Here is a 27,737-nt window from a genome sequence, read left to right as displayed (position 1 = left end):
TATGCAGGTAATTTCCATTTTGCGATTCTCAAATAGTGATTTTTAAGGAATCGCTATTTGAGAATTGCAAAATGGAGTGTAGGTTTAAAAATCGATTTTTTTTTGCGAATTGCTAAAATTCCTTGATTGCGATTAACAAATTGCGAATCGCAATCAAGGAATGAGTGTCCCGTTCATTCCTATGGGCCAAGCGGCCCATAGGAATGAATGGGGATACATTCTCAAATTGCTATTTTTTAATGAGAAAATCGCAATTTGAGAATCTCAATTCCAAGGGTGCCAGGGTGTCCAAAGGACACCTGTTGCACCCCTGGAATGTGCCTGTGTGTACATGTGGTGTACATACATGCCCTAAGGGCATGTCTGTGCGCCACATGGCAATTTGATTTTTTTTTAAAAATGCATTTTGACAGGAAATCGCAAAATACCATCTACTTGGAGTAGGTGGTATTTTGCGATTCCTTAAGCCAAAATCGCATTTTAAAAGTCGCCCCTACATAGCATTTAAGGAATCGCAAAATGCTTGAGCAAAATAAGGAATCGCAATTTTTGCGATTCCTTATTTTGCTATGTGCCACCTACATACCAAATGGCCGTTTGCGATTTGCAAACGCCGGAATTCTGCGAATTGCAGCGTTTGCGAATCGCAAACGCCTTCCTAAATATGCCCGTCAATCTTAAAAGTACTGCAAGTCGAGGGTAAGGAAGCAAGCGGGCACGTTTTGTAGAACCAGGGGCCCTGTTATGTTGGAAGATGGGTGGTCCCAACATGTGCTGTGATGGAGGTATGTATTTCTACTAGAGTATCGGCTCAATCTGCATGCCACGACCTGGGTGAACCCCAGCACTGTGTATGAACAGGATGGTGGTCGACACCATTACTCGTGTATTAGAGACATCAGCAGTCAGAAATGAGGTATCAGAGGTCTTGCTCCAACTCAAGGTACACAATAACAAAACATCAGTTAAAAGAAGAGCCCGGCAAAGGCATCTACAAGTTGGTTATTTGGTGCTTGTCAGGGATTGGCATCTGGAGAGTAAATTTTGTTTGCCATTTGAGATCAACCCTTGGAACGTCAGTGCAGTTTGAGGGACAATGGTCACGGCAAAGAAAGGCAATAAAACCATCCCCAAGAATGGAGTGTTTTACAAATATCACAGGCAACCAGGTCACAACTCGGACGGTTACCAGCGGTAAGTGCTGGGTTCCAGACCTCGTGGTTCCCAGTGCAGTAGATGTGTTGTGTCCGTTATTTCACTGTGTGCGTCACCAGGGCAGGTATAATTGAGGCCTACGTGAAGGCCTGCTTCAAGAGAGGCCTTCATACCCATTACTGCACAGAGTTCGGATGTAGCTGTCCAGTAGCCCCCATGACATATGTGACACCTTCAGCTACTGCTTGCCTCGTAATGAAGGGCACTGTGCACGCTGGGACCTGAAAGTTTTGTTTCTCATTCTGAATAGCTGCCTACAAGTCCCGAATTGCAAAATGCTGTTTGCAAAAAGCTACAACTGACTGACGATGCTTTCCTTGGCATGGGGAAGCATGGCATTCATGTTGCCTCTGGTGCACCTATGGGGCTTATAAGCTTTTTTGTGAAAAGAGTCCATCTGACCTTTATCTATAGGTAGAATACATTCACAGTGGTGATACGTCTCTTGGTGTCGTTGAGAAATTTGTAGGGTGGTCTCAGTTTTGAGCACAAATCAACCTGCACTGGTCCAGGGAACTCCATAAAGGTATCTTATACTAATTCCTTCCCATAAGACAGTGGTTTTCTTGAAGTGCCTTGATGCCCATGGGTTTTGGAAATTAAATGTTATTTTAGCCAGAAAACTGATGAACATGAAGAAGGTCTCTTCCGAATGTATGAACCGGGTCATTGTCAGCTTTTTTTCAACTCATAAATGGCTTTATTTCTCACTCTGTATATTATTATATCTTACGGTGTACCTCTTAATTTCATATTATTTTTCTTATTACAGAACTACATTCAAAGTCTTTATTGCAATGATTTCATAAGACTACGGAAGTTAAATCGGTAAATCTCAGTAAAGCAGGTTTAATGATGTTGGAGGGCCATGTTGGGGACTTTCTAAAACAGCTTCACACTTCAGCAGGGTCCACGTTCTGCAGCGCCTCTGTGTCTCGACGATTTTGTGCTGGATTTGGCTGAGGTTTTGAAGCAGTAGGAAGAACCTCCATGAGGTACGGCAGGGCGTCTTGCCAGAACCGGACTCATCCTGTGAATCTCCACTGCAGAGAAGGACAGCAGTAATGTCCAATCAGGCCGGGAGGGGGAGTAACTCTTCTGTACGACCCCTCTATCTTTTTCCCAAGTGTCTGGACCAGCAGGCTAGAAATATCCATCTATGAAAAAGGGTTCCATTTTTTTGGAGTCCTCGCAACATATTCCTTCCTCAAGTGTCCGCAGGAGTCAGGAGGTCAAGATGAAGGACAATCCTTAGCAGACTCCTACCCATCCATGGACCAGCAGTACAGCTTCCCATTCTTATCCCCAGTTAGCAGTTTTGTGTGGTTTCTAAAGAAAAAGAAGAAAAGTAATAGACATTGGTATGAAAATGTGGATTAGAACATTAGAAAGTAATGAGAAACTTTAAACATAATCAAGTGGACCAAGTCAACTGGGAATATACGCCCAATGATCACAGTCAAGAAAAAGAGCTCTCAAGAAAGTGCAGCCTATCAGAGCCCGAGAAGATGTATATAGCTCCTACAGCATTGTATAAACCCGAACACTTGCCCAACGGAGATTCCTTTTTTTATTGAAAACTTATCCACAGGTGGTTTTATCTACAGGAACGAGTGACGCCTCAATTCTAAATTTTACCTAAAATAGGGAACTCAATTACATCACTTTTATAGTAGTTGAAGTAGACTTGTCCATGACGACGTGTTTGGCCTAAGATGGAGCTGACCTGAACCTTCCTGAGATAAAAGACTGCTTCGAGACATAGAGTGTCACTTAAACCTACAAGCACGAAAAATATTTGTAAGCATGCCAAAACTGGCTTTGCTGTTGGGGCCTCAGTATGTCTCTTACTTAGAATGTCCCCGATGCTGGTGAATAAGTCTAGAGTGATGACCCCAGTGATAAGTCATAGAACTGCAGTAGCCTTGGTGAGAATGACTACAACAATTGCTTTTTAATGGAAATAGCCCAACGCAGTGGCCCTGGTCAGAATATCCCCCATAAAAGGGCACAGTAAAAGTGTCTAAAGTGTTGGTCCTACAGCAAATGCTACTAGCACTAGTCCTGTAGGAATTCTGTTCCTGCTCCTGCTTTTGGTTGCCATGAGAATGGCTTAGCAATGGTCCTAGTAGGAATTATCCTGCATTTATCCCAATCCTAAAATTCCTTGTATTGATACTAGTGGGCCTAGCCCTAGCATTAGCCACAGTTAAAATGGCCCCAGCCTAGGTCCTTGTCAGGAAGATACCATCAATGATCCTGGTAAGAATGGGCCTCCTAGCGCATTCCTTCTTGAGGAGCCACAGAATAATGGGCACAGTAAAACGGTTCCCAAGCAGTGGCTCTAGTAAGCATTCCCACAACATTTATCATAGTGAGGATGTGCCTGCCAACGTTGACTTTATTGAAAATGTCTGCACCTGCAGCACTGGAATTTGATACAACCCTCAGAGTTAGATTTAGGAACAGTGCCTTCATAATTGTCCCTTGTCAGAGACAACCTATATCACTCCACTAGAGATGACTGCACTGCAATGTTCTCTAGTACTGGTCCAAGTGAGAATAGACCTATTAGCCTACTGCTCTTGCCCATACAATGCACCTTATCTTAACTTGAACCTACCATACACAGCCTTGTTTGAACAATTTGGACAACAGAGGATCTGTACAACGCCAGGAAGGTTTAAGACAGTACTGCTAGTAAGGAATTCTGCATCTCCACTTAGCCACAGGAATGCTCAGAGAGCTGTAGGATTAGGGTATTAGGGTATGAGGATTTGCATTAGAGAGCATCGGAATTAGCCTATTTCTCTTCTAGCTTCTGCAAAAAATTCTAGCACATTTGCACTTAGAATCTGTAGAGCATTTATTTCTGCTGGAGTTATAGAGATGTTCTGTTTGTTCTTGTGTTACTGCTCATCTAAAATGTTTTGCAGAAAGCTAGAAAAATCCTTTTTACTGCTGAGCTCATCCCTGTTATTGGACTACACCATCTTGTGGTAGGAAAGTTTAGAAATTCATTTTCGGCAAGCACCAGATTAAAGATCACAACCTCTCCTTTAAAATTCATATCCCCATAACCTACCTAAAAATGATCTAATCTCCTGTGAATAATGTATTAATACCGCCGACCATTTGCATGAATTCACATACCGCACCAGCCCCCCCACTAAAACCCTAACTCCTATAATTTATTCTACCAGGTACACACTCGAATAAATGCACTGAACTGTTCCCTGAGAGCACAGGATGAATCCCCATTACCTCGAAAAACACCACTAACTTTGGGTTCCCAAGGGGCGTGTTGTCTGGAATAAAGCCCTTCAATGCCTCAGCATGGGCAGTGGGCAGTAAGCACTAAATGTAATTACAATGCAATACAACCCTTCTGGCCAACACTAATACTATTATCATGACACTCAGCTGTCGGGCAATCAATTGTAGTTCACACAGGATGCATAATAATATCCTTATACAGCTTGACACTCACAAAAGTCAAAACTCTTTAGTGTCATGTCTATCACCCAGTACTGCAGCAATAAACTCTCCTTCACCAACTGAACAGTCATGAAGTGACAGAAGAGATTTGCCACAAACCACTGGTCAATGGAGGATTTTAATTTGGTCCACCACTGCAGGTTCCGTGTTGATATTCAGATATGGAATGATAATACTAAAGTGCATCTCAGCAGATCTCTTCACCATGCCTTCCTCCTCAGAACTATTAACTTTAAACAAAATATCTCAGAATGGACATCACAGTGCGGTACGGAGCAAAGTGGACTATCATCATAAGAAACATCATAAAGGAAAGTAATTAGCTGTTCTAAGCAGCCAGCTTATTAAAACACTAAACTGTGTGCCTTTTGCTCACACTTCTTCATCCATCATACTGCTAGGCCTTGTGTCCCATAACACGGTAAGAGCACGGCATGAAAACACTTCCCATATAGGATCAAAACAAAAAAAATACTCTGGCAACCACACAGAATATATGGTGTAACATGCTACCCATGTAGGGAAGCACTTCAGTGCCTCACATAGGGGTGGAGTAGTAAGAGCTGTATAAAAGTTGAACCTACTGTACAATAACTTCCGTGGGGCCCTGTTCCAAGAGCTCAACATGGAAAGTGCTAAAAAGAGACTGGGAACAACAGTCTTTTACCAAAAACTTCATAATTGATTCACAATCTGCCAAGTAAGTGTTGTCAGCTCAAACACCAGAAAGTGTATCTGATATGGGGCCATCAAAAACTGAAATTATGCTAGTGAAGTGTGTGAATTTTCTGTTACGCAAATTTCCCGATAGTTTGCATAATGCAATATTGTGTTATTTTTTTTATTGCTGAGGAAAAGCTGCTTGGAGTTAGCCTGTGCTTCAGTGGATGCCTGGCTGCCGGCGAAATTTAAATCCAGGAAGTTCATAGCGATTGTTTAGTTACTTGGAAAAATAATTCAGATGAATATAATTAATTCATAGCGTCTCAGCAGCCCTATCGTTTAATCCCTGGTCTGCAGATGGCAAAGCTAACCAACCCCGCTCCTTCTAACACTCCCGATATGTTTCCCATGACGCATGTTACACACCACAGAACAGCTCTTACCTGGATATGGCCAACGCCGTCACTGCAGGAAGCCGGGAGCGCTTCCTTCCGTCCGAGGCCCCGCCCACGCGCAGCTCCGCGCACAGCTCCAGCCTCCTCGCGCCTCGCCTCTCCGGCTCACCTGTTGTTGTTTTGTTTAAATAACAAATAAATATTTAGAAACTGTTTTTTATTTATGGTCAGCAAGTTGTTAAATTGAGAAGAATATATTTAATCTCGGCCGGCGCGGCGGTGGGAGAGGCTGGGAATTGAATTTGCGGCTCGCGATAGTTACATGTGCTGACGCGCCTCTGTTGCCACTGCGTTCCAAATTGGATTTGTGGATTATTACTTTCGAAATTGGATGCCTAGTTCAGCAGAATCGTCCATCAGCGTTTACGGGCGGAATGCTTAATAAGCCGCCCCAGAACACCTTGCTGCCGCGACACTACACGGAGCATAATTACAGGGCGCACGGAAATTCCACAAGCACTGGTTTTATCAATTTACCCAAATCCTCTCACCGCCCCGGCGATAATTAAATGCTGCGAGTATTTAAAAATTAACCCTAAGTCAGTAATTGCTGCTGCCACTGTTGGTAATACTAATGATGGCGTTTACGGATTAGTTTTAATTCGCAAAATTAGATGTCAGTTAATACGGCCAGGCAGTGATACACAACCATATTTAGGAGGGTCGGGGGAGGCAGCCTGCACCCTTTTAGTAGTAGCTCACTCACCACATACCGAATGGTGTATTTTCTTGGCCAGTCACCAGGCCCTCCCTCTCACTCTCTCTCTCATTGCTTATTGCATGTGTTTTTAGGTGACTTTAGGCTAAAGAGAGGCACTGTGATTGCTTTTTTGTTTTCCACTGAATACATCTGGCTACCAGTGTGAGAACTCACAATACAGAGTGTTCCGTTTCTATGTGTACACTAGAAGATCTGAACACTGTGGCTTAATAATGCAAAATGTTAATCCGCATTCCGAAAAATCAAATTCTGGGATCATATCCACAGGACTGCGGAGATGGACAATGAATGATGCTGAAGATTTAATTTCACTACTCTGAAACAAGACAAAGAGCGCAACATCTTGGCTATCAGTGCTTTTACTCCAGGCACATTAGAACTCAGCACCGCAGCTCTGTGCTCATGTGGTCCAGTGTTCTTAAAAGTTTCAAGGTCTAAGTTTAACTTTTTGGGAAAGAGGACCAGAGATTGTTTGTGTTGGGAAGTAGTGGATGAATGAATTAATTGCCTTTTACTATAGTGCTAACAGCTGCTTCAGCGCTGACCAGGAGGGAATTTATAGGGGGTTCTACTTCTGCCTTTTTTTTAACAACACGTCCGATATTAAAGTGGTTAGTTCACCAGTTGTTCCAACATTTTTACCCCAAGCTGTGAGCAGAGTTATTGGCCTAAAAATGCTGAAGATGAAAGGGTCAGAATTCGACTTCTTTAAGCGAGGCAGGATCTTAACTTTCTTCCATTCACATGGGACGGATCCTGATGCTAGTGATTTATTAATAACTTATAAATTACTCAATTCATCATTGAAGTAACCAGTTTGGGTGGTGGTGGGGCAAGGATCTAATGGTGATCAGTTTTATGTTGTGGGGTGGTGTGGAGGGGGATCCAATGGTGATTCATAACTCTCATTACAAATAGATGAGCAAAGAAATAGGCTCAAAGGTGTTCAATATTGGGCCGTCCCTCATGGAGTGACCAATAGGGTGATAGCCAGAAATGGCAACCTTCTTCTGACTATCAAAGTGGGAGTAAGTGCCCTCCACCTTCTTGTAGAAATACTTTGAGAGATTGTCACACAAAAATTGTGAGGCTGGAATTTTCTTTTGATTTGCGGCTGAGGATAGGAAAGATCAAACACTATTAAATATATCCATTGATGTTTTACATTTATTCTTGTGACTTCCCAAAGCCTCCACTTGTACTTCTACTGATATTCTTTCATATGACTTCCAAGGCCGATTTACACGCTGCTCTGACTTCCTCATCATACTGCTTCCTCCATTTTTTTTCCAGTTGTTTGCAATTATGTTTGTCCTCCTGCAATCCAGAGGAAAACTGGGGAGCAGAAGGTTGTTGTCTTTTAGTTAACTCCCAACTTAAGGGGGCACATTTGGGGTGACGTGGCGATCAAAATAGCGATGGATTAAACCCAGATCTGTTACTGGGGGTGAGTGTTTGAAAAGTTTCAACACTCCATCCACCATTTTAGTTTGTGATATTGACATTTTGCAATAGCCTGTAATAAGGATGTATTGAAAGTCAAAACCTCAGTTTCCAAACTCCAATTAAGGCTAATTCAAGCGGAGTCCAGGACCTCTGATAAATTGTTGGGAGAGATTAAACAGCTGTCTACCCTTTTGAGGGTTACTGATGAGGTTAAAATCTGGTTGCTTAACAATATAGCTTCTTCCTTGGGATTGTGATGTTGCTGCAATCTGAAGCACTTTCTTTATTTCTTTTTTCCTCTTTTCTGAGTTCTGAGTTCAAAGGGCCTTAGAAAAATCCCTTTTGGAAAGAGATCTTTATTAATAAAGTAAATGCCTAGGAAGGAGAATAGGGCCAGTGGTCAGCCTAGTGGAAGACCCACCCTGGCAAATAGCAAATGCCAGGTGGTTAGACCTATGTGGTCAAAGCAAATACAAGGAGATAATGGACGAAGGGATGAAACTTTTCAGATATTCACCCCCAGTCACAGATCTGGGTTGAATCCATCATCGTTCTTTAGCTCACTTCGCCACCCCAGTTCAGACCAAGCCATTTGCAATCTCCTTGTGTTTGCATTGTTAGACCTATGTGGTCGCCAACTGGAACCTCTCAACGTAGAAGTAAATATCTTCGCACAGCCACATCCACTTGTGAGATGTAGCCCAAATATCTGCACTATCACCTTGATTTTCCCCATCATGTTTTGTGAGCCTTCAAGACCAAGAAATAATTAACTCAATCAGCATTTGTATAGCGCAGCACTGTCATTACTAAGTATATCTGGGTGCTGAGGGTACAGTGTCTTTGTCGAAAAGCCATGTCTTGAGTTTCTTCTGAAGTTCACCAGGAAGGGTGCTGTTCGGAGGTGGAGGGGCAGGACGTTCCAGGTCTTGGTGGTGTTGAAAGATGAGGAGCAGCCCCCACTGCTGTCACAACAGATGCGGGGTGGGTGAGGGCGAGGGAGGCGGAGCGCAGGTGTCTAGAGGGCAGGGGGAAGTTCAGTTGATGGTTGAAATATGATGTCCTTGATCATGGAGAGCTCAGTATTCGTGTTTGAGGATCTTGAACTGGCATCTCTTCTGGCTTTGGAGCCAGTGGAGTCCATTTGGGAAGGTCCAGGATGATTTGGGCTGCGGTGTTCTGTATAGTCTGAAGCCTTTTGAGGAGCTGGGTGGAGATTTTGGTGTAGAGAGCGTTGCCATAGTCAAGGAGGCTGGTAAAGAGGGCTTGCATGATGGTCTTTCTGGTGTCAATATGGAACCATCTGAATAGTCTGCGGAGCATGCGAAGGGTGTGGAAGCAGGAGGAGGCAACTGCATTGACTTGTCGTTTCATTGTCAGTTGGCTGTCGAGGATTATGCTGAGGTTGCGTGCGTAGTCTGTTGGTGTGGGAGTTGGTCCGAGTTCTGCAGGCCAACAGCTATGGTCCCATATCAAAGTGTTCTTCCCAAAGATAAGTACTTCTGTTTTGTCAGTGTTGATATTGAGGCAGCTGTCTCTCATCCTTTTGGCTATGTTGGTCATGGCGTTAAGGAAGTTGGTTTTGGTGTTGGAGGGTCCTCTGTGAGCAAGAGGATTAGTCGAGTGTTGTCTGCATTAGTGATTATGTGGAGTCCTGAGGGGTGAACCCTGGGGTATGCTCCAAATGATTTTCTTTGGTGCGGAGGTGAAGTGAGGCAGTTGGATACTCTGGGTGCATCCTGAAAGGAAGGAGGTGATCCACTTGTGGGAATTCTGCTGTATGCCGATGTTGTGGAGTCTGTTGATGATGGTGTGGTGGGAGATGGTGTCGAATGCAGCAGAAAGGTCGAGGAGGATCAGGGCCACTGTTTCTCCGTGATCAAGGAGAGTTTCTGATGTCATCTGTGGAGGCGATCAGTGCAGTCTCAGTGCTGTGTTTGGCACGGAATTCTGTTTGAGAGGTGTTGAGTAGGTGGTTTTTGATCCAGGTATTCAGTGAGCTGGTGGTTGATGCCTTTCTCGAGATCTTTGGCTGGGTATGGGAGCAGGGAGATCTATCAGTAATTTTTTAGGTCGGTGGGGTCACTGTGGGCTTCTTCAGGAGGGAGTTGACCACTTTGTGTTTCCATAGGGCTGGGAAGGCTGCTGTGGAGATGGAGGTGTTGAGGAGGCTGGTGAGTTCTGCACCGATTGGGTTGGCTCCGAGGTTTAAGACACGATGGGAGGGGAAGATGGTGTTCCCTGTGGCTGTCGGGTGGGAGTATTCTTTGGTGATTTTGAAGAGTTCCAGAACTCCGTATCACACAGAGATGCGCCTTCATGGTATGCTGTCTCATCTTTAAATCTCTGAATGGAAAGAGCCCTACATTTGTGGATAGCCTTATTCAGAGGCATTTACCCATGCGCAACTTGCGCTCGGCACACATGCAACTCCTGTCTACCCGCTCCTTCAAGCTGAAGCGCCTGGGTGGTGCTAGGTTTGCCGTTCTAGCTCCAAGACTCTGGAACTCTCTTCCCTTCGAAATCCAATCCTGCACCAACCTCTTCAGCTTTAGGAGGCTCCTCAAGACCTGGCTGTTTAGACAAGCTTATGAGTAACTCCCTAGGGCTCCAGTACCTCTCAGAGCAGCGCCATGAAACCAGTCCGGTGCATGTGCGATTTATAAATTTTATTTAACATAACATAACTTTGGAGTCTGACCGGATGGGCGTCTTTGCGGTTCACAACATGCAGGGTTTATTATGCCTGTAGAACTCCAAGGGCTTCCAGCGCAATACATTGGAAAAAATTCTTAATAGGGCAGTTCACTTTTGGATATCACTTGATGACCCTATAAGCCCTGATGAAGTTCCCCTTGAGGGAATGAAACCCGTTGGCTGAGCGTTGCTTATCCATATGAAATAACAAAATTTTAAATAAATGATTTTTTGATACTTATTACAGTCTACTGGACTTCATTGCCGGCGCACCCCCACTTGTAGTAATCTGTTTGGATCTGGAGCACAGAGGCATCACGCAACAGCTGGCGCTGGGGAGTATTGTGCAGGACCAGGATTTGTTGAAACTAGGGTGAGGTGCTCAGCTAGAAGTCCAAATTTAAAGCGTTCCTTTGTGTGGTTGGCTGCTGTGTTGATGTGGGCGATGATAGCTGCTTTCTTAGCTTCCTTTATGCTTAGTTGGTAGTTGCTTAGGGATGGGTAGGTGGCTCTGTCCTTGGGGTTCTTGGTGGTGTGCCAGCATTTCTTGAGGCGGTAGCAGTTGCATTTAGTGGTTCTGAGCTCTGGGGTGTACAAGCTGACTTGTTTTGAGGTTTTGAGTGGTTTGAGTGGGGCAACTCTGTTGGCACATTTGTTGATCCAAGTGGTGGAGTTCTGGACAGCCAGGTCAAGTCCTGCTGAAGTTTCGGGTTGTGTGGCACAATGGGCTTGTGTTTATAGAGTCTTGGTTACCTTGCCCTAGCTGCGGTGGGGGGTTCTGTGGTGCTTGGCAGCAGGGGGCTTGGTGTCAGAGAAGGTGAAGTACAAGATGGCGTGGTTGGTCCAGGTGACTTCTGTGAAGTTGGTGAATTTGATTCTGTAGCTGGAGGTGAAGATGGCATTGAGTGTGTGTCCGACTTTATGCCTGGGTTTGGTGACCAGTTGGGTGAGGCCAATGTTGTTGAGGTTGTCCAGGAGGATGGTAGAGTGGCGTCGTTGAGGTGGTTGACGTGGAAATTGAGGTCACTGAGCAGGACGTAGTGGAGGGAATAGATGGCAAGGATGGATGAGGTTGGAGATGTCTTCGCAGGAGGGTGGTTGGGGTCCCGAGGGGAAGGTGAAGGTGCCTCTTATTGTGGTCTTGGCGTTGGTTTGTAGACGTGAGTTGAGGTGTTCTATAAGATGCGTTGGGTTGTTGTTAGTGCTGGAGCATCTTATGGTTTGATTAAGATCATGGAGATGCCCCTGCCGTGTTGGTCGGTTTATCATCTTTTAGCTGGCGGGAGTGGCGTTGGTGATGTCGGGGGTTCAAGGAGGGGTTGAGCTACGTTTTGGTGATGAAGGTGAAGTACGGGGATAGGGTGATGATTGTGTCCTAGATTTCCGTGGCATGGTTGCAGAGGGAGCAGGCATTGATCTAGATGCATTTAAGTGGTTCCGGGTTGTTTGTAGTCTTCTGAGTGAGAGTGGCATAGGATTCATCTGGGGCTGTGTTGCAGGAGAAGCGGCCGTGTAGGCAGTAGAAGGGTCCTTTGGTAGATGTGGCCAGGTTGCGAAGCAGCTGTTGTTTCATGTCCAGGGATCAGGTTCGGGAATTCCTTGGCAATGTATGTGCGGGTAAGCCGGGGGTCCTGGCTCTGGCCACGGTACAGGCGTGACCAGGCGCAGGCAGCCTTGCCTTTGGCATGCCTTAAGCACACCAGCGATGCGGCCTTTCAGCGGCTTCCATATGAAGCCCTGGGAGGTGGGAGGGGCTGTAAGGGAGGCAGGAAGGCGGAAAGCGGGAACAGTGGTGGGCGGGTGGAAAGCGAGAACAGCGGTGGGTGGGCGGGGCACGAAAAATAAACACATAAGAAAGTGCAAGTAACCAAATAGAGGCTAAACAACCACAAGACAATGTTAAAAGTTAAATTCCAACAGGAATCAGACTAAAGTTAAATCCCAAAAGTTAAATGCCAACAGGAATCAGACTCCGTGCAACAGGAGCGAACAGGCAGCAGTGGTGACTAGATCGTTGATGCTGATCGCGGTCTCAGTCATGGGAGCTATGCGGCAGAGATGGGGAAGCGGCGCGCAAGACCAGAGGTCAGGGGCTGCACTGTGTATATTCAGCTTATGCCTCAGGTTAGTAGCTTCTAAAAGCCAACAAATGAGATGAGCACCTGAAGCTGAAAATATTAAAGAAGAGTGACCAATATTGAATCCCTGGACATGAGCAGGGACTTCAGTAACAATACTCAGTTCTTCGCTTCAGAGTTGTCTTTACTGGTTCTCATGGTTGCTGGAGAGGAACAGGAGGTTGCAGAGGAGTAGGCTGAACATTCTCAATACTGAACAGGAATGGTCTTTGCTTGAGAACCTGGCTGTGAGGATGAGTCATGCCGAGTGACCAATTGCGATGGCAACCTATTGGCTTCATATTCTGATGGAGTCATCTTGATAGGGGAAGAGAAGACATGTAAGACTGACCACTATCACAAAGCAGGACCTTCCTATCCACAGGCAAGTCAGAGACGAGTATAAGGTCCCTATTCTGATAATCTGTAACTGAGCTGGATGAAAGGCGAATTCTTTTGAGATTGACAACAATATTTACACATTCTTTTACTTTGTTTTCCCATCACATGTCATCACTACGACAGTGTGTAGAATGTGTTGTTTATTGTTTTCAGTTTACCTTGTATTTATTGGTCTACTTTGGTGTAATGATCTACGCTTGGAACAGAGTGTGCGCTCTGGAGTGTCCCTAGCATTCTGTGCTTGACACTTGCTGAGACACTCCGGCTCCTGCAGGACCTGTTCCTGTTGTCGGCTCTAGTAGTTCTATCTACTAATAAACTACCTGTGGTGGGTGCTATGGTGCCTCAAGTCTCTTACCACACACTGATAGCCAATTCAGTGCTGTGCTGACCATCTACCAGCCATCTTTTCTACCATAAACATGTTCGCTGATTGCCTCAGGTGAACAATGTCACCAAAAATGCATCCTCTAAATTGTACCCTTTGTGGAATCCGGTGTTGGCCCTCCTGCCGCAAAGATCACCATTGTCCTTGTGTCGTCATAACCAGAATGAACTCCCACAACAAAGTTGACAGTCCTATCAGAGACAGTTTTGAAGCTACATAGAGTGCAAGGTCTTGCTGCACACCTCTTCACCCAGCATAAACTGATGTCTCTCAACAACCTCCTACCCAATCCTAAATTCTGTGCCTTGTATACGTGGATGCTCATGTACAGGTTCCATGTTTACCTCTCCCGCCCCCTGAAAATACCTTGCCGGCATCTAGTGAAATGCAGACTTGTTTGAGGAGAATGCTGAGTGCCTGAGCCTCTTCTGGAACTCGATTCCTCTTTACCTCGAACTAGACCATCTTAGCTTCAGGAGAGGCCTGAGGATGCTTCTATTTAGCCTCACCTGTAATCTCTCTTACCCCCTTCTTAATGCCATTAAGCAGCCTCTCACCAGCAAGAGCACCACCTAAAAACAGCAAATAAATAAATATTACCTCTCCTGCACTTCTGATACACTTCTGCAGTAGCTTTGTTGTCTGGGTTCGATGCAGAATTATTGCCCCGTGAAGACACTTCAAGATTCCGTCCAGACTCCATTCGCCAAAGCTAAAAGAGCAGAGACACCATTACTGACAGTATTGTTAGATTCTGTGCAATTTAAGCTAGAGGTGGGGGATACTCAACTTGACCAAAAGAGGACTTTCACAGTGCAAAGTAACAAGAAAACGTAAAAAGTCAGATAAAAGTCGGAGTACCAAATGTTGGTAGATCCAAATGCGGGTTGACACACCTTGCAGTTCATAACTTCCAGAAAGATAACCTTTGTAAAAGTAGATGGCTGCGCAAAGGTAGTGATACTGTCCAAATGATCAGTGGTTAAGCCGACAAATGCTATCACAAGAAATCAGCTGGGGCACAAAAAGCATGGAATACGCTTTTAGACAAGATCAGTTACTAACAGAGCCTTGTCAATTGAAGTGCAAACAGAGTAGCCAGAAACAAACCAAAAGCAGCGAATTATGGTAAATGTGATCAAGAAGTACTAAAATATGACTGCTCTTCAATGTGATGGTGGACAGAGATCAAGTCCACAAAGAAGAAATCGATGGTTGCCATCAGCAGAGATAGACCAAGAGACAGTGTGTCAAACAAACAGACATAAAGCAAGAGAAGAAAACTGAGGCAGAAGAGAGACATTGCACCATCAGAAAAACAATCCTAGTACCTGGTAAGAACATACAAAGTGACCTGCATACATTTTGGTAATACAACACTGGTTTGTGTATTGTAAGCTCATTAGTTCAGAAGAGTTTCCTGTAATACAGTACTCCTATTTGTTGCAGTCCTGAAGATAACTCTTAACTTAGTTGTTTTCAGTTGTGTAAATAAAAATACCTCCAAGTGACCTTCGTTTAATGCGGGTAGGGGGTTTTACCATAAGGTGCAGCACTTCTGCTTCCAGGTTGACCCCATGCAGTATGTTCTGTGGGGCTAAGGCTCAACCTGGGTAGTCCCAACTACGACGCTGGGTAGACCCCATAGGTATCCAATTGTGGCTGAGAATCATATTTGACTACACTATACCCATTTCTGGGTGGCCTGCTACATCACATACTGCGGTATCTGGAAGGTACCATCTTGCTTCTCGCTGGCCTCACTGACCTACCTTGTAGAAAAGTAGGATCTGCTTCTTATGGTTACCCCCATTTTTTGCTTGATGTTATGCTGTTTTTGACTAGTCTGGTTGGGATCCTGCTAATCAGGACCACAGTCTATCTGCTTTCTCCTTAAAACTGTATATGGTACCCATGTACCCAGGGCATAGGTACCCCATAGGTCCCCCATGGGGTGCATCATGTATTATGCCCTCCATGGGAGACCATTCAAAATGTAACTATAGGCCTGCCATTGCAGCCTGTGTAGCCTGTGTAAGCTGGTGCTAGCACCACTTACTAAAGATATAGGTGTCCTATACCAAGGGACACTGCCCTTAAAACCTATAAGTCACCCCTATAGCAGGCCTTCACAATCCTGAGGGCAGGGTGCTTGGTTCTAAGTAAGAGGGTGCCCCTGCATGAGCAGGACAACCCTGCAGCCTACTGAGTCCATTCTCCCGGGTTGTCAGTAAAGAAGTCATATATTATATATAGAGGGGGATTATGCAACCACTTGATGACCAACTCTAAAATGGCTGAAACATACCCTATCACGTTTGGTGTCAAACATGCTGGAATCATACCCCCACACAAGTAACCGGTGTGGGGGGTATGATTCCACCCCTCAGAAGCTTCCTTCGGGGGACTCCTGGGGTTCCCAGTACCAGTCTTCTAGTCCCAAACAGCACAACATGGTTTAAGCCAACCAGAGATGCATTTCTGCCCTTCCGCTACTGAGCCAGGCTCAAGCAGGGGATGGCAGAACAATAGGCATCCTGCCACAAGGAGGTGTCACCACCTCCCAGGCATGGCTTTAGTGTATTAGGACTGGGTGGGTGCGCTTGACAGCGACTGAAAGTCTGCATGAGGGGCACATTTGGAGTTCTTGTGCATAGTCCAGTTCAAACCAGTCCTGGGAGCTGTTGGCTCCTGCTCTAGACTGGACAAAGGACCTAGGAGTAACCTCCCCCCTGTCCAGGCCCTCACCTGGGAGGGTGCCCTGAATCTTTCCAACCCTCTCCCGTGGGTACTAACAGGCTTGCCTGGTTGTAGGACCTTAGATTCCTCATGGACAAAATTCAGAACTGAAACCACTGCACTTCGACTGTCTGGGCACTTTGGACTTTGCTGGATTTCGTCTGGGCCTGACTTTGTCTCCCTCTCAGTCTGCTGCATCGTCTGTTCAAGTTCAAGTTCAAGAATTTGTATAGCGCACTACTCACCCAGAGGGTCTCAAGGCGCTTGAGGGGGTGTAGGTGCATTACTTATCGAATAGCCAGGTTTTTAGCTGCTTTCTGAAGGATAGGTGGTTCTGTGTAAGGCGGAGGTGAGTGGGGAGAGAATTCCAGGTCTTGGCCGCTAAGTAGGAGAAGGATCTTCCTCCCATGGTGGACCCATGGATGTGCGGGATTGTGGCGAGGGCTTGATTGGAAGATCGTAGTTGACGGTTGGGTGTGTAGAAGGACAGTCGCGTGTTGAGGCATTCAGGTCCTAGGTCATAGAGGGCCTTGTGTGCGTGGGTAAGGAGCCGGAAAGTTATTCTTTTGTTGACGGGGAGCCAATGGAGGTCTTTCAGGTGGCCGGAGATGTGAGCTTGGCGGGGGATACCCAGTATGAGTCTGGCGGAGGCGTTTTGGATGCGTCTGTGCCTGTGAACCATACAGGATAGGATCCGTGTAGGACCTGTGGAGCATCCAAGGCATCCGAAGATATTCTCCCTTGGAGCGGTGGGGCAGGGAGGGGGGAGGGGGACTCGGCCCACGTCAGCGAGGGAAACTAACATTTAAAAAAAGAATACCATTGATGTCGTATGTCGAATCCCCAGCACCCTGCCCCCCTCACTCTTACCTGCAGGTACTGCACCTGTGTGAAGGAATTGCCTCAGACAAAACACATCAAAAACTGAGATACTATTTAGCTACTAGCAACCTTCTGTCCAAAGGAGCTTGGCAACGGCCAATCCCTAACCCGTCACTCCAAGTGAGGAATCTAGACATGAACATGGATTCATACCTCTTCCCGCTGATCCTTTAAGAGGACCAGGTTACAAAAGGATACTTTTACACAAAGAGATGCCTATATATACTCTTTCCTTGAAGTCAACCGAAAGATACAAACCACAGTCAGTCTATTACTCTTCCAGCTGGACTATGCCAATGGTAAATATATCATCCAACTAGGTAATTTAAAAGCTACTGAGAAATCACCTTGCAATTGTGAGACAACTCCTCCAATTCAGTATCAAATGACACATGTACCTGCTTTTTAGTCTCTACATTAGCTACCTGTGGGAAGATGGATCACCTTAAACGTGATGCGCATAGCTTATCATGCCCTCAATCGATCATGTTTTTCTTCTTTCAGTATCAAACCAGAGCACTTCGATCGAGGTTGGCCCCACGCTTATTTGGACCCTCCTTCAACAAGTCTCCGTTTTTTGGAGGGAAGAGGAATGGGGGACTCCCTCTCAATCAAAACGGCTAATATATGGAACTCTCTTCCTGAAAGGATAAGAATTATTGAAAACCTTCTTGAACTCCAGAGAGCTCTAAAATGTGGACACTTCTCATGTCTATAACTTCTATATTATAATGAATGCCACAAATGGGTAGGTGTCAGTATGCACTAATTATCTATTCCTGCACTTTTTCTAAACGCTGCATGCTTAAGCACAGTGACACTGCCAGATCATGTGTACTGCATGTCTCCAAACCTCATGCACCCTCTTCTCACATCCCATTCCAATACAAACACTCCTTCAACCATGCGCTCTGATGAATGTGCCTATGGCCCTGATGTAAATCGCAGTGCCTCGTGACCCCGGCAGGAGTATGTTGCTCTATATAAATGCTACAGTACAATATATACCCTGGCCGTGGTTTCATAAGTGAACCCCTTTCCCACATTTTTTGTGTGGGGTTTTATATAACACGAACTAGACCCGAAGGGATCAGAGCACTTTACATGAGCACCAGTTACGTTACAGACAGACACATTCATTTTTGTTAGGCACTGGGAGATTAAGTGATTTGCCCAGAATCACAGAATTTTGAGCATCCCTGCCGAGACTCAAACCCGGTTCCCCAGCTCCGAGGTCGACCGCCCTAGCCGTTAGGCCACATCGGTGTAACTTGATTTCTGGGGTTTTCTTGACCATGTAGCCAGTTCTCGTTGACGTTTGTAATGAGACGTAGGGATGTTGCTGCTGAGGCAGGAATGAAGGGCACTGTCCCTCCCAAGCACTAACACATTGTGATGCTTCCACTGGAGATGGTGCTCAGGTTTTTCATAGGGCAGATGAGTGTGTGCATTGTTTGGAAAGGGTTGAAAATTCGGGGGTTGTCTCTATGCAATGGAGAAAGAAAGGAAAGATGATGATATTCAGGAAAGACAATTACTTGAACAGGGAGTCAACCCAGTGACAATTGTCTTTTAATGAAAATCTTGAAGTTTGCTTCCTCGGGACCATGTATTAAAATTTGTAGTAATGTGAGGGGAAATGGAAAAAAAATACCTATTAAAATAATGTATTTTGTTACAAAGATCAAAAAAGCATTCCCGTTGGGTCTCCATCTTTGAAAAAGGGGTGCTTTACCTAGTACCACGAGCCTGCAACATCACTACAGACCAGACCGCCCCAATCGGTTAAGAGCTGAAAGGATTTGGGGCGCGGCGCACAGAAGAGGCTGGCCACAGTTCAATTTGTGCATTACACTATAATCAGCCTCTCCGTGTGTGGTGCAAGGGATGATCAAAGCCCTGGCACCACAACAAGTTTAAATCTTTTCAACTCAAGGCTTGTAATGAAGACGGAGTTCGATTACTACGCCTTGCAAAGAATAGTACAAGCTGGGATGGATGCCTGCATGGGACAAAGGGCATCAATACTGGCATTCGCATTCGAAAACCGTGACGTGTTGTAGTAGCAAACAGTGACCGGTGGAACCACTCTCTGCACCTCCTGCTCTCGGCAGCTTGCACAAGCAGAGTGTAAACTGGCGGACTTTGATGGCTTACACTTTGTAGGGTGACCAGAATTTTAAAGCAAAAAAAGGGACATTTCTCAAAAATAGAAGAAGAACTACAATTTTACTGCAACACATTGCACAGAATGACAGTGCTCCAAAGCAGAAAATTACAGAAAAGGCAGTAAGAAAATACAGAAAATGCTATTTTTAAAGCCAGTTGCATGCCTGTTAATGTGCTTTCCTATAACAGCTGCTAACTATCCCTGCTTTGCGAAACATAAAAAAAATACCTCCCACCCTTTTCAGCCGACCCTCTAAAAGAACTGGGACATGAGCTTAATTTCCTGAAATCTGCCAGGGCAGTTGCCGAAAAACCGGGACTGTCCGGGCAAACCCAGGACGCCTGGTCAGCCTAACACTTTGCCAACAGTTTCTGTTTTCAGCAGGCTCTTGCCATTCTACTGTTTCCAAAGAGTTTGTAAACTACCAGAGCTGGATTTAGGGCGGTGTGACAGGTGCAGCCGCACTGGGCGCTGATCCAGGGTGGTGGTTGAGGGGGGTCGCTGACATCAGGGTGGGTGCTATGTTGAGCAATAACTTACAATTTAAAAGCACCTGCCTCAGAGTTCCTTATTAATCCAGTTGTCAGGCTGCAATAAAAATGTCAAGATAACTCGTGATTAATGTTCCTGCTAGAGAGAGAGATCGGGGTTTTGTCTAGTGGCAGTTTTGACTCGCCATAAAGTAGCACAGAGGGTTAATGTGGCTGCTGCAGAGAACAGATCTGTATTTTATATGGGCAGCTGAGTAGATTATTAAAGCCAGCGCTTACCAGCGCTTTAAAACAAATTAAATGTATGTGAGAGAGGGGCTGTGGCAAGAGGAAGGGCAATTTTGCGAGTGAAACTGAGGTAATACGAGGAGGAGGTCATGGGGGATGGAGGGGGGGGGGGAGGTGCCCAATAAGTTTGTTGCACCGGCCTGCACTGTACACTACACTTCTAACTGTACAGGGGGCGAAAGGCCCCCTGCGGTTTGCGTTGCTTACTTTTTGATTCTTAATAATAATTCTACGCACTTTTTGTGCATTACGAATTGTGAGTTTCCATTCACAAAAGCAATGCTCTGTATTTGCAAATGAAATGATTTGGGCATTAGACCATTGTTGCCACACTCAGCGTGCACCTTCTTAACCTATCCCAGTAGCTGGTTTAAAACGTACGTGTCATACGTACACGCACTGTGAGACCAGGATATTTTGAGGCCATCATTTAGAAAAGGTTAGGTCGTGTAAAATTGTGATGGAAGTGCAGAGTGCACGTTTAACACGATTTCTCCATTTAGAGATATGTGGTGTTACCGAATGAAAAACACAGTAATGCCACTGTAGCTATTAGCAAGAATCTTGTATCAACTATACAAGGTGTGGAAAAAACTTGTGAAAACAATTTTCTACATGTTACTTTCCACTTCTTTCTAAATTCACCGTAATGCCAAGACTACGACTTCATTAATTCCATAATCGAATTGTGGTGTTAATGAGAATGATCTGACAATCTCTGAATGGCCAGTGAAGAGTTATGGAACTCCGAAAATCTTTGCTGGCATTATCAGTAACAAAAACGTCACCTAAGCTCATCTCCATGGCCTTCAAACTGAAGTGGAGACTCCGAAGGGACCTTGGCCCTAACTAGGCCGGGCCAGTACTAGGAATTGCCTTTTGGTTAGTACAGCACCCCTCAATAATTGCAAAAGCCTGTCCTCGGCAAGTGCAGGCACGGCTTTCCCATCATGCACAGCGCTCATACAGTAATTTTCACAGGAGCTCCAGCAGTGATAGCAGGTCCCGCCTATCGACGGTGTGTGTTGCACACGTACACACATTTTCACACCGTGATACCCAGGGAACAAGTGAGTATAATGTGTGTACTTTGACAAGGCTACGACCACGCCACCGACACGTCCATGGCTCTCTGAGTGTGTAGTTTGACACGCCCACGCCCCTCTGACAATGGTTACGGCCACAAAGTAAAATGTGTGTTGTTTGACACACCCATGAACACGCCCCCGACACGCCCACGCCCACAAGGGACTACTTTACCCCTAAGGTTCTTTGATGTTTCTAATGTATATGGTGGCCACCTGTATAGCCTATGTCCATCTGCTGCAACTCCCCTTTGCAATGCTGTATTGGGTGTTGTGATTGGTGCTGTACTTCTTGAGTTTACCCGCCTCAAAGGTTTCAGCTCTCTCTTTATAAAAGTAGTATAGATATATTTTTTTGTGAAATTAAATATAATAATCATGTGCTTACTTGTTTGATGACTGTTTGTTTCTCTATCTTTTGTTTACTGTTTTGGGGTTCAAATCATCAAAAATGTTTAGGCTGGAGTCCACAGCTCTAGCAACGACTGAGTGGGGGTCCCCGGATTCCAAAAATGATTCAATAAGGGTCACGGGTCCCAGTAAACATTAAGTGGGGGTGCTCAGAAGTCAAAAGGTTAAGAACCACTGCTTAGGGTATTTGTGCACTATGTACGTTTTATTTAATTTCATTTCACAAAAATACTAGGATTGGGATACACGCGCAAACTTTGAAATGCAAACAATAGGAGACATGTAAACTGGGACTAGAAGACACAGACTTTAATGCTGGAAGACACTAGGACAAGAAGAAAAAGACAGTAATGTGGGGACTGGCACAGACGAACACTGGGGATGGGGAACAGGTTCTGAAATGGGAGACAAATAAACGGAGAGGCAAACAAGGAAACTGGGGCATTGAAACATTAGCAATGAAGCAAGGAAATGCAGATTGAATCAGATACACATGGACTCACACACTGAAATACAAAGACAAGAGAACAGGCCATGGGACATAGATACTAGGATGCAGGTGCTAAGGTAACAGGCAGATGCGTAGAACAACACTGGAGAAATGAAACAAAGAGCAGAAAGAAACTGAAAGTGGGTTAGAGAGGCACAGCCATAGAAAGGAAAATACAGAAATAGAGAGTGGAGTAGGGAGGTGCAGACACAGGGGCAAGGAGACACATGCACAAATACTGTGATAGGGCCTGGGCAAAGAATCTGAGTCTTGGACACAATGGTACAGGGAATGTGCAGACACAGGCTCTGGCATTGGATACAGGCACTGGGGCAGGGAGATATGGATACACACTTTCTTAGGAAGGCTGCAAGACCCAACTTCTCTAAAGAGGGATTTCCACAAGGTAACCCATACACTCATAATGCAGATCTCACTGTCTTCATACCTGGGTGTGATGGGGAAGGTCACAAGACCTAACAGCCAACCTCATGGCTGCATTGTGGGGAAAGCATAACTACAGAGCACATGCCCACACGGTGATGGGGAAAGTCGCTAGACCCCACACTTCTGCAGAGCTCTGCAATATGTATTCCCATAACTGATGGGAACATGGCTCTATGTCCATACAAAGCAAACACAAAGAGATGATGGACGGAGCATTGAAACGTTTCAGACACTCACCCCCAGTCACAGATCTGGGTTGAATCCATCATTGTTGTTTAGCTCACTTCACCACCCCAGTTCAGACCCAGCCATATGGAAATCAGTATTGACCCTGTTACTTGCCAAGCCAGGTCTTCCCTGGGGTGTACAACTGTTACCACGGATTTTTTACAACGGATTCCATGACCACGGATTTTCTACAACGCAGGTCATGTTACAACGGATCCTTTTACAACGCTATTCACAACAACGCAGGTACTATTACAACGCAATACCATTACATCGTAAGTATAATTATAGGTAAGTTTATCTTTTTTGGGGTTTTTGGGTACAGGGGTATGTTTAGGTTTTAGGGCTGGGTTTGGGTTTTGGGGTACAGGGGTATTTTTAGGTTTTAGGGCTGGGTTTGCGTTTTGGGGTACAGGGGTATTTTTTAGGTTTTAGGGCTAGGTTTGGGTTTTGGGGTACAGGGGTATTTTTAGGTTTTAGGGCTGGGTTTGGGTTTTGGGGTACAGGGGTATTTTTAGGTTTTAGGGCTGGGTTTGGGTTTTGGGGTACAGGGGTATTTTTAGGTTTTAGGGCTGGGTTTGGGTTTTGGGGTACAGGGGTATTTTTAGGTTTTAGGGCTGGGTTTGGGTTTTGGGGTACAGTGGTATTTTTAGGTTTTAGGGCTGGGGTTGGGTTTTGGGGAACAGGGTTATTTTTAATATATATTTACAATTTAAAAAATTAAAACTAATTGTATTAATATATGTTTTATTTTTTTAATAATAAATAATTTAAATTAATAATACATTAATAATTATTTACTTTAAATATTAATTTTATTTACTTACCTGTAATTATACTTACGATGTAATGGTATTGCGTTGTAATGGTACCTGCGTTGTTGTGAATTGCGTTGTAATGGGATCCGTTGTAACATGACCTGCGTTGTAATGGATCCGGGGTCATGGTATGCGTTGTAAAAGGACGCGTTGTAACATCATATATCCCTTCCCTGGACCAGAAACAAGCATCCTGAGACCGGTTTCGGGGTAACACCCCTCATCAGCCCATCTGTCCATACACACAGCATTGGCAAAAAAACAAGCCCCTTAATTCTTAGTTGCTCCTATTGTAGGGAAATCCTCAACTAGCAGACAACACTTTGCTAAGTAAAATACATTGGCTGATTAGTGCAGCCTACATGATGGAATGATTGTTTCAAAAGGCCCCATTTTAAAATCACCTACCCGGATTACCCCATCAGCACATCCAGTGACAAGGACACTGCGGGGGTCCCATTCGTGCAGTTCAGAGAAGCAGCAACATAAGATGTCCTTTTCTGGGCTCCCAGCAGCAGTAATACTGGTGAGAGGCTGGCCATTAATGGTCCACAGATGCAAAGAGGACCCAGCACAGGACAGAATGTGACCCTGAAAAAGAGGAAAAAATTCACTTACAGCAGAGACGACACATATGCCCCAAAACACAAGAGGCACAGCCACTCAAGAGGCTCACCCGTGCCTCTTTCTTCCCCTGAGGCCAAAGCAATATTTGGGTAGCATTGTTGATGTTAACTGGAAGGAACATTTCGAATCACTGCAGGGGAACTGCTGGGTTAACCTGACCTTCATAGGGTTGGGGTCGGGGACATTTGTAAGTTAGTGGGATGTGTGTATGTGTGTGTGTGTGTGTAAGCGAGTGCGTGTGTGAGTGAGTGTGTGTGTGTGTGTGAGTGAGTGCGTGTGTGGGTGAGTGTGTGTGTGTTAACCAATGGGTAGTGGTGAGCGCTAGATCAATAATAACATTGAGGTTGGTACAAGTGGGTATTAGTATAGCAAATTCTGGGACCCTGGTGATTTTGGGGCCGAGTGATGGGGCCCTTGAAGAGTTGCTGGCTTCAGTACAGCAGTCCTAAGAGGGCCCAGTGAGTGCCTCAGAGCCATCACGAGAGCCTAGATGGAACAATGATAAGGAGTTGGGCATTCAGTGGTGGGGTATGAAAGTGTTAGTGGGGATACACGGTCCGTATTCTTGAATGTTATTGGGGTGTTCTAGTGTAGGCTCCACTTTAGTGATGTTAGGAATCAGTGCAGTGGACTTTAGAGTGTTAGTATGGATGAAGTTCTGGGAGCGTTGGTGGGTGTCAGTATGGGAATCCTTCAAGTGTTACCCCACGAACAGTGCTAAAGGCCTTGAAGTGTTAATATGAGATCATTGTTGAAGTCCTTGGAGAATTGAATGGAGTTATAGTGCTAGTGGTGAAGGCGCAGAGAGGTGGACTTATAATGCTAGTGGAGTCTGTGATGAGTCCCTTGCGGTGTCAATGTGTGTTGGTTTTGGGAAATTTCATTTGGTGTTTTATGGGGTCAATGGTGGTGCACTTGTAGGGCTACTGTGGTGTCAAAGCTCGGCTAGGCCCTTTCATGTTTAGAGAAGGTCAATGCACCTCGAGGCACTAGTGGGTTTCAATGCTGGGACATCAGTGCTGGAGCTCTTAGAGTCATTGTGTAGATCAGTACTGGGGCCTCAGAGCGCTTCATGTGCAGTCAGGGCTGAGGGCGTGGGCACACACAAGGTTCAGTGCTCAAACACTCATGTCATTGAACATGAGCCAGGCCTGTGTGTAGATACAGGGCCCGCAGGTGAATCATCCCTGATCAGTGACCAGTAGGAGGAAATACATGCTAGAGCCTTACACTGGCATCGCTGATGGCCACCGCAGAGATCTGGGAGGCGTGTCCCGGCAGCTGACACACGTAGGCCAGGAGATTCAGGTCCCAGATGATGCAGGTTCTGTCTGATGAGCCACTGACAAGGACACCGTAAGGGGAGGAAGCTGCCAGGCATGTCACTGCCTTCTTATGTCCATACAACACCTGTTGGGAAAGTTAAAAGAAGGGTTGTCCATTACTGTCAAAGTCTTCCATTACACAACCTAAGTGCGCAAGAGGAAGAAGTAAAATGAAGATGGACAGAGAGACTGATCACAAGAGTAGGAAGGGATTGCAGAGTCCTGATGCAAAAAAATGCAGGGATTGAACAGAAAGGAAGGGCAGCCGCTCTGTGAGGGATCAAGGAGCACAGAAACCACTACAGAGGACGGATGAGACCTCTCGTTGGTATCCTTTACTCAGCGTCCCAAGGCAAATAGGTAAATCTGAGGACAATGTGTGTGACAAGTACTGAAAGGGCAAACGCAAGTCTAGGTTTTTGGCATGCAATCAATGGGCCTGTGGAGCACATTATAAACACAGCATGCGGATGACCACACAACCGGAGGTACATGATTCCGTAGGCACAGAGGAGTGAGCCAGGGGATTCCCGACATGCTAAAATGAACAAGACAGATCAAGGCATCTGAGATGAAGCCATTGGATATCAGATGTAACAAAACGAGGCACACAGGCCAGGGGATACTGTTTGAGGACTATTATGATCAGGGGGAGCGTCAATCTCAAGGCAACCACTCAAAAATAGAGGGGTAAAGGTTGTGTAGAAGATGACAATCAACTCTGGGCACTTGTTCCTAAACATTGTGGGCCTGATTACGACTTTGGCAGTGCGGCGCCGGGTCCGCCCCTCGCCGCACCACCAAAGCTGTGGTCAGACCACCCGTCAGATTAGGCATTTCCCCCTGTCTGGCGGGCTGGTTTTTTACATTTCCACGGCGGTTCCTAAAAGGAGCACTGCAATGGGAATGCCAAAAATTGTTGCTGCACGGCAGGGTCTACAAAGTCCATGAGGTAGGGGCTGGTGTGCATGCACACAGGGGGTACATATTGTGCCCCTGTGTGTGCATCAACAAGGCCCAGAGGCACGAGGGGGCCCTGGGCGCCCTCCACGGCCTGGTTGCCCCCACGCTCCCCGCCTGCTCTGCCTGCCTCCTTACCTGCTGCCTGCCTGACGCCGATCCGGAGCCCCAGCCGCCGCAGGGCCGCCCGACCTCGGATCCCCGGCGCCCCAGCCGCCGCAGGGCCGCCTGCTCCCCGCCTCCCAGCGGACCCTCCCTCCCGGCTCCCTTCTTATGACGCCCCAGAGCGACCGTGCAGCGGACGCGCGCAGCGGGCGCGCCGACTGAGCGCCAAAGGTGCGCCAAAGGTAAGCCCGTCTGCGCCCGTCCGCGCCTGGACCGCGCCCTGCGTTATGACCCCTGGCCCCCGCAGACCCCAGCCCACCCGCCGGACGTACGACGCCGCCACCCTCAGCGCACTCAACGCCGGCCGAATCCCAGGATGCTACCGAGCCACCCCGAGACGCACCCACGGACCCTTCTGCTGCAACTCCTGCAAGTTCACCTGCATCCAGACCTGTACTACTCCAGCACCAACCAAGACCAAGACGAGCAACAGCAGCAGCCACCTGAAATGCTTCCTGCTCAACACCAGCTCCGTCTACAGGCACGCCATCGAGATCTGGAACCTGCTTGACACCACAGCCCCAGATGTCGCCTTCCTCACGGAAACCTGGATGAACGCCTCTTCAGCGCCCGACATCGCCATCCCAGACGGCTACAAGATCGTCCGAAGGGACCGCATCAACAACACCGGAGGAGGCATCACCATCATAAACAGGAACACCATCCGCATCACGACCAACACCGACGACACCCTCGCACCAGCCGAGCACCTGCACTTCCAGGTCCACATCAACCCCAAGACCACCCTCAGAGGCACCCTCATCTACAGACCCCCGGGACCACGCACACAATTCAGCGAAGACATCGCCGACTTCATCAGCCCGCACGCCCTCCCCTCCGCTGACTACATCCTCCTCGGGGACCTCAACTTACACCTGGAGAACAACAACGACCGCAACACCACCACCCTGCTGGACAACCTCGCCAACCTCGGACTCAAGCAGCTGGTCACCACCCCCACCCACTACGCCGGACACACACTCGACCCCGTCTTCTCATCCAGCAAGGA

At 46.3% G+C, this 27,737-nt stretch overlaps 1 protein-coding gene across 2 annotated transcripts in view; it reads right to left on the bottom strand.

Annotated features, from left to right (window-relative positions):
• Positions 1–1,990: 1,990 nt before the first annotated feature.
• The window catches only part of WDFY4 (WDFY family member 4), an 856,906-nt gene continuing 831,159 nt past the window's right edge, over positions 1,991–27,737 (bottom strand). For both annotated transcript variants that reach the window (XM_086921796.1, XM_086921797.1), the window contains 5 exons: positions 25,509–25,688; positions 24,060–24,242; positions 14,203–14,314; positions 5,820–5,940; positions 1,991–2,544 (listed from right to left, as the gene is read on the bottom strand). In XM_086921796.1, coding sequence (XP_086777922.1) covers positions 2,478–2,544; positions 5,820–5,940; positions 14,203–14,314; positions 24,060–24,242; positions 25,509–25,688 — 663 coding nt within the window. In that variant the 3' untranslated portion in view covers positions 1,991–2,477. The remainder of the gene's footprint in view (positions 2,545–5,819; positions 5,941–14,202; positions 14,315–24,059; positions 24,243–25,508; positions 25,689–27,737) is intronic.

This window comes from Lissotriton vulgaris, chromosome 5 (assembly GCF_964263255.1).
Source record: "Lissotriton vulgaris chromosome 5, aLisVul1.2, whole genome shotgun sequence".
NCBI classification, from domain to species: Eukaryota; Metazoa; Chordata; class Amphibia; order Caudata; family Salamandridae; genus Lissotriton; species Lissotriton vulgaris.
The sequence above is the reverse complement of the archived record's forward strand: the minus strand, read 5'-3'. Positions and strand labels throughout refer to the sequence as shown.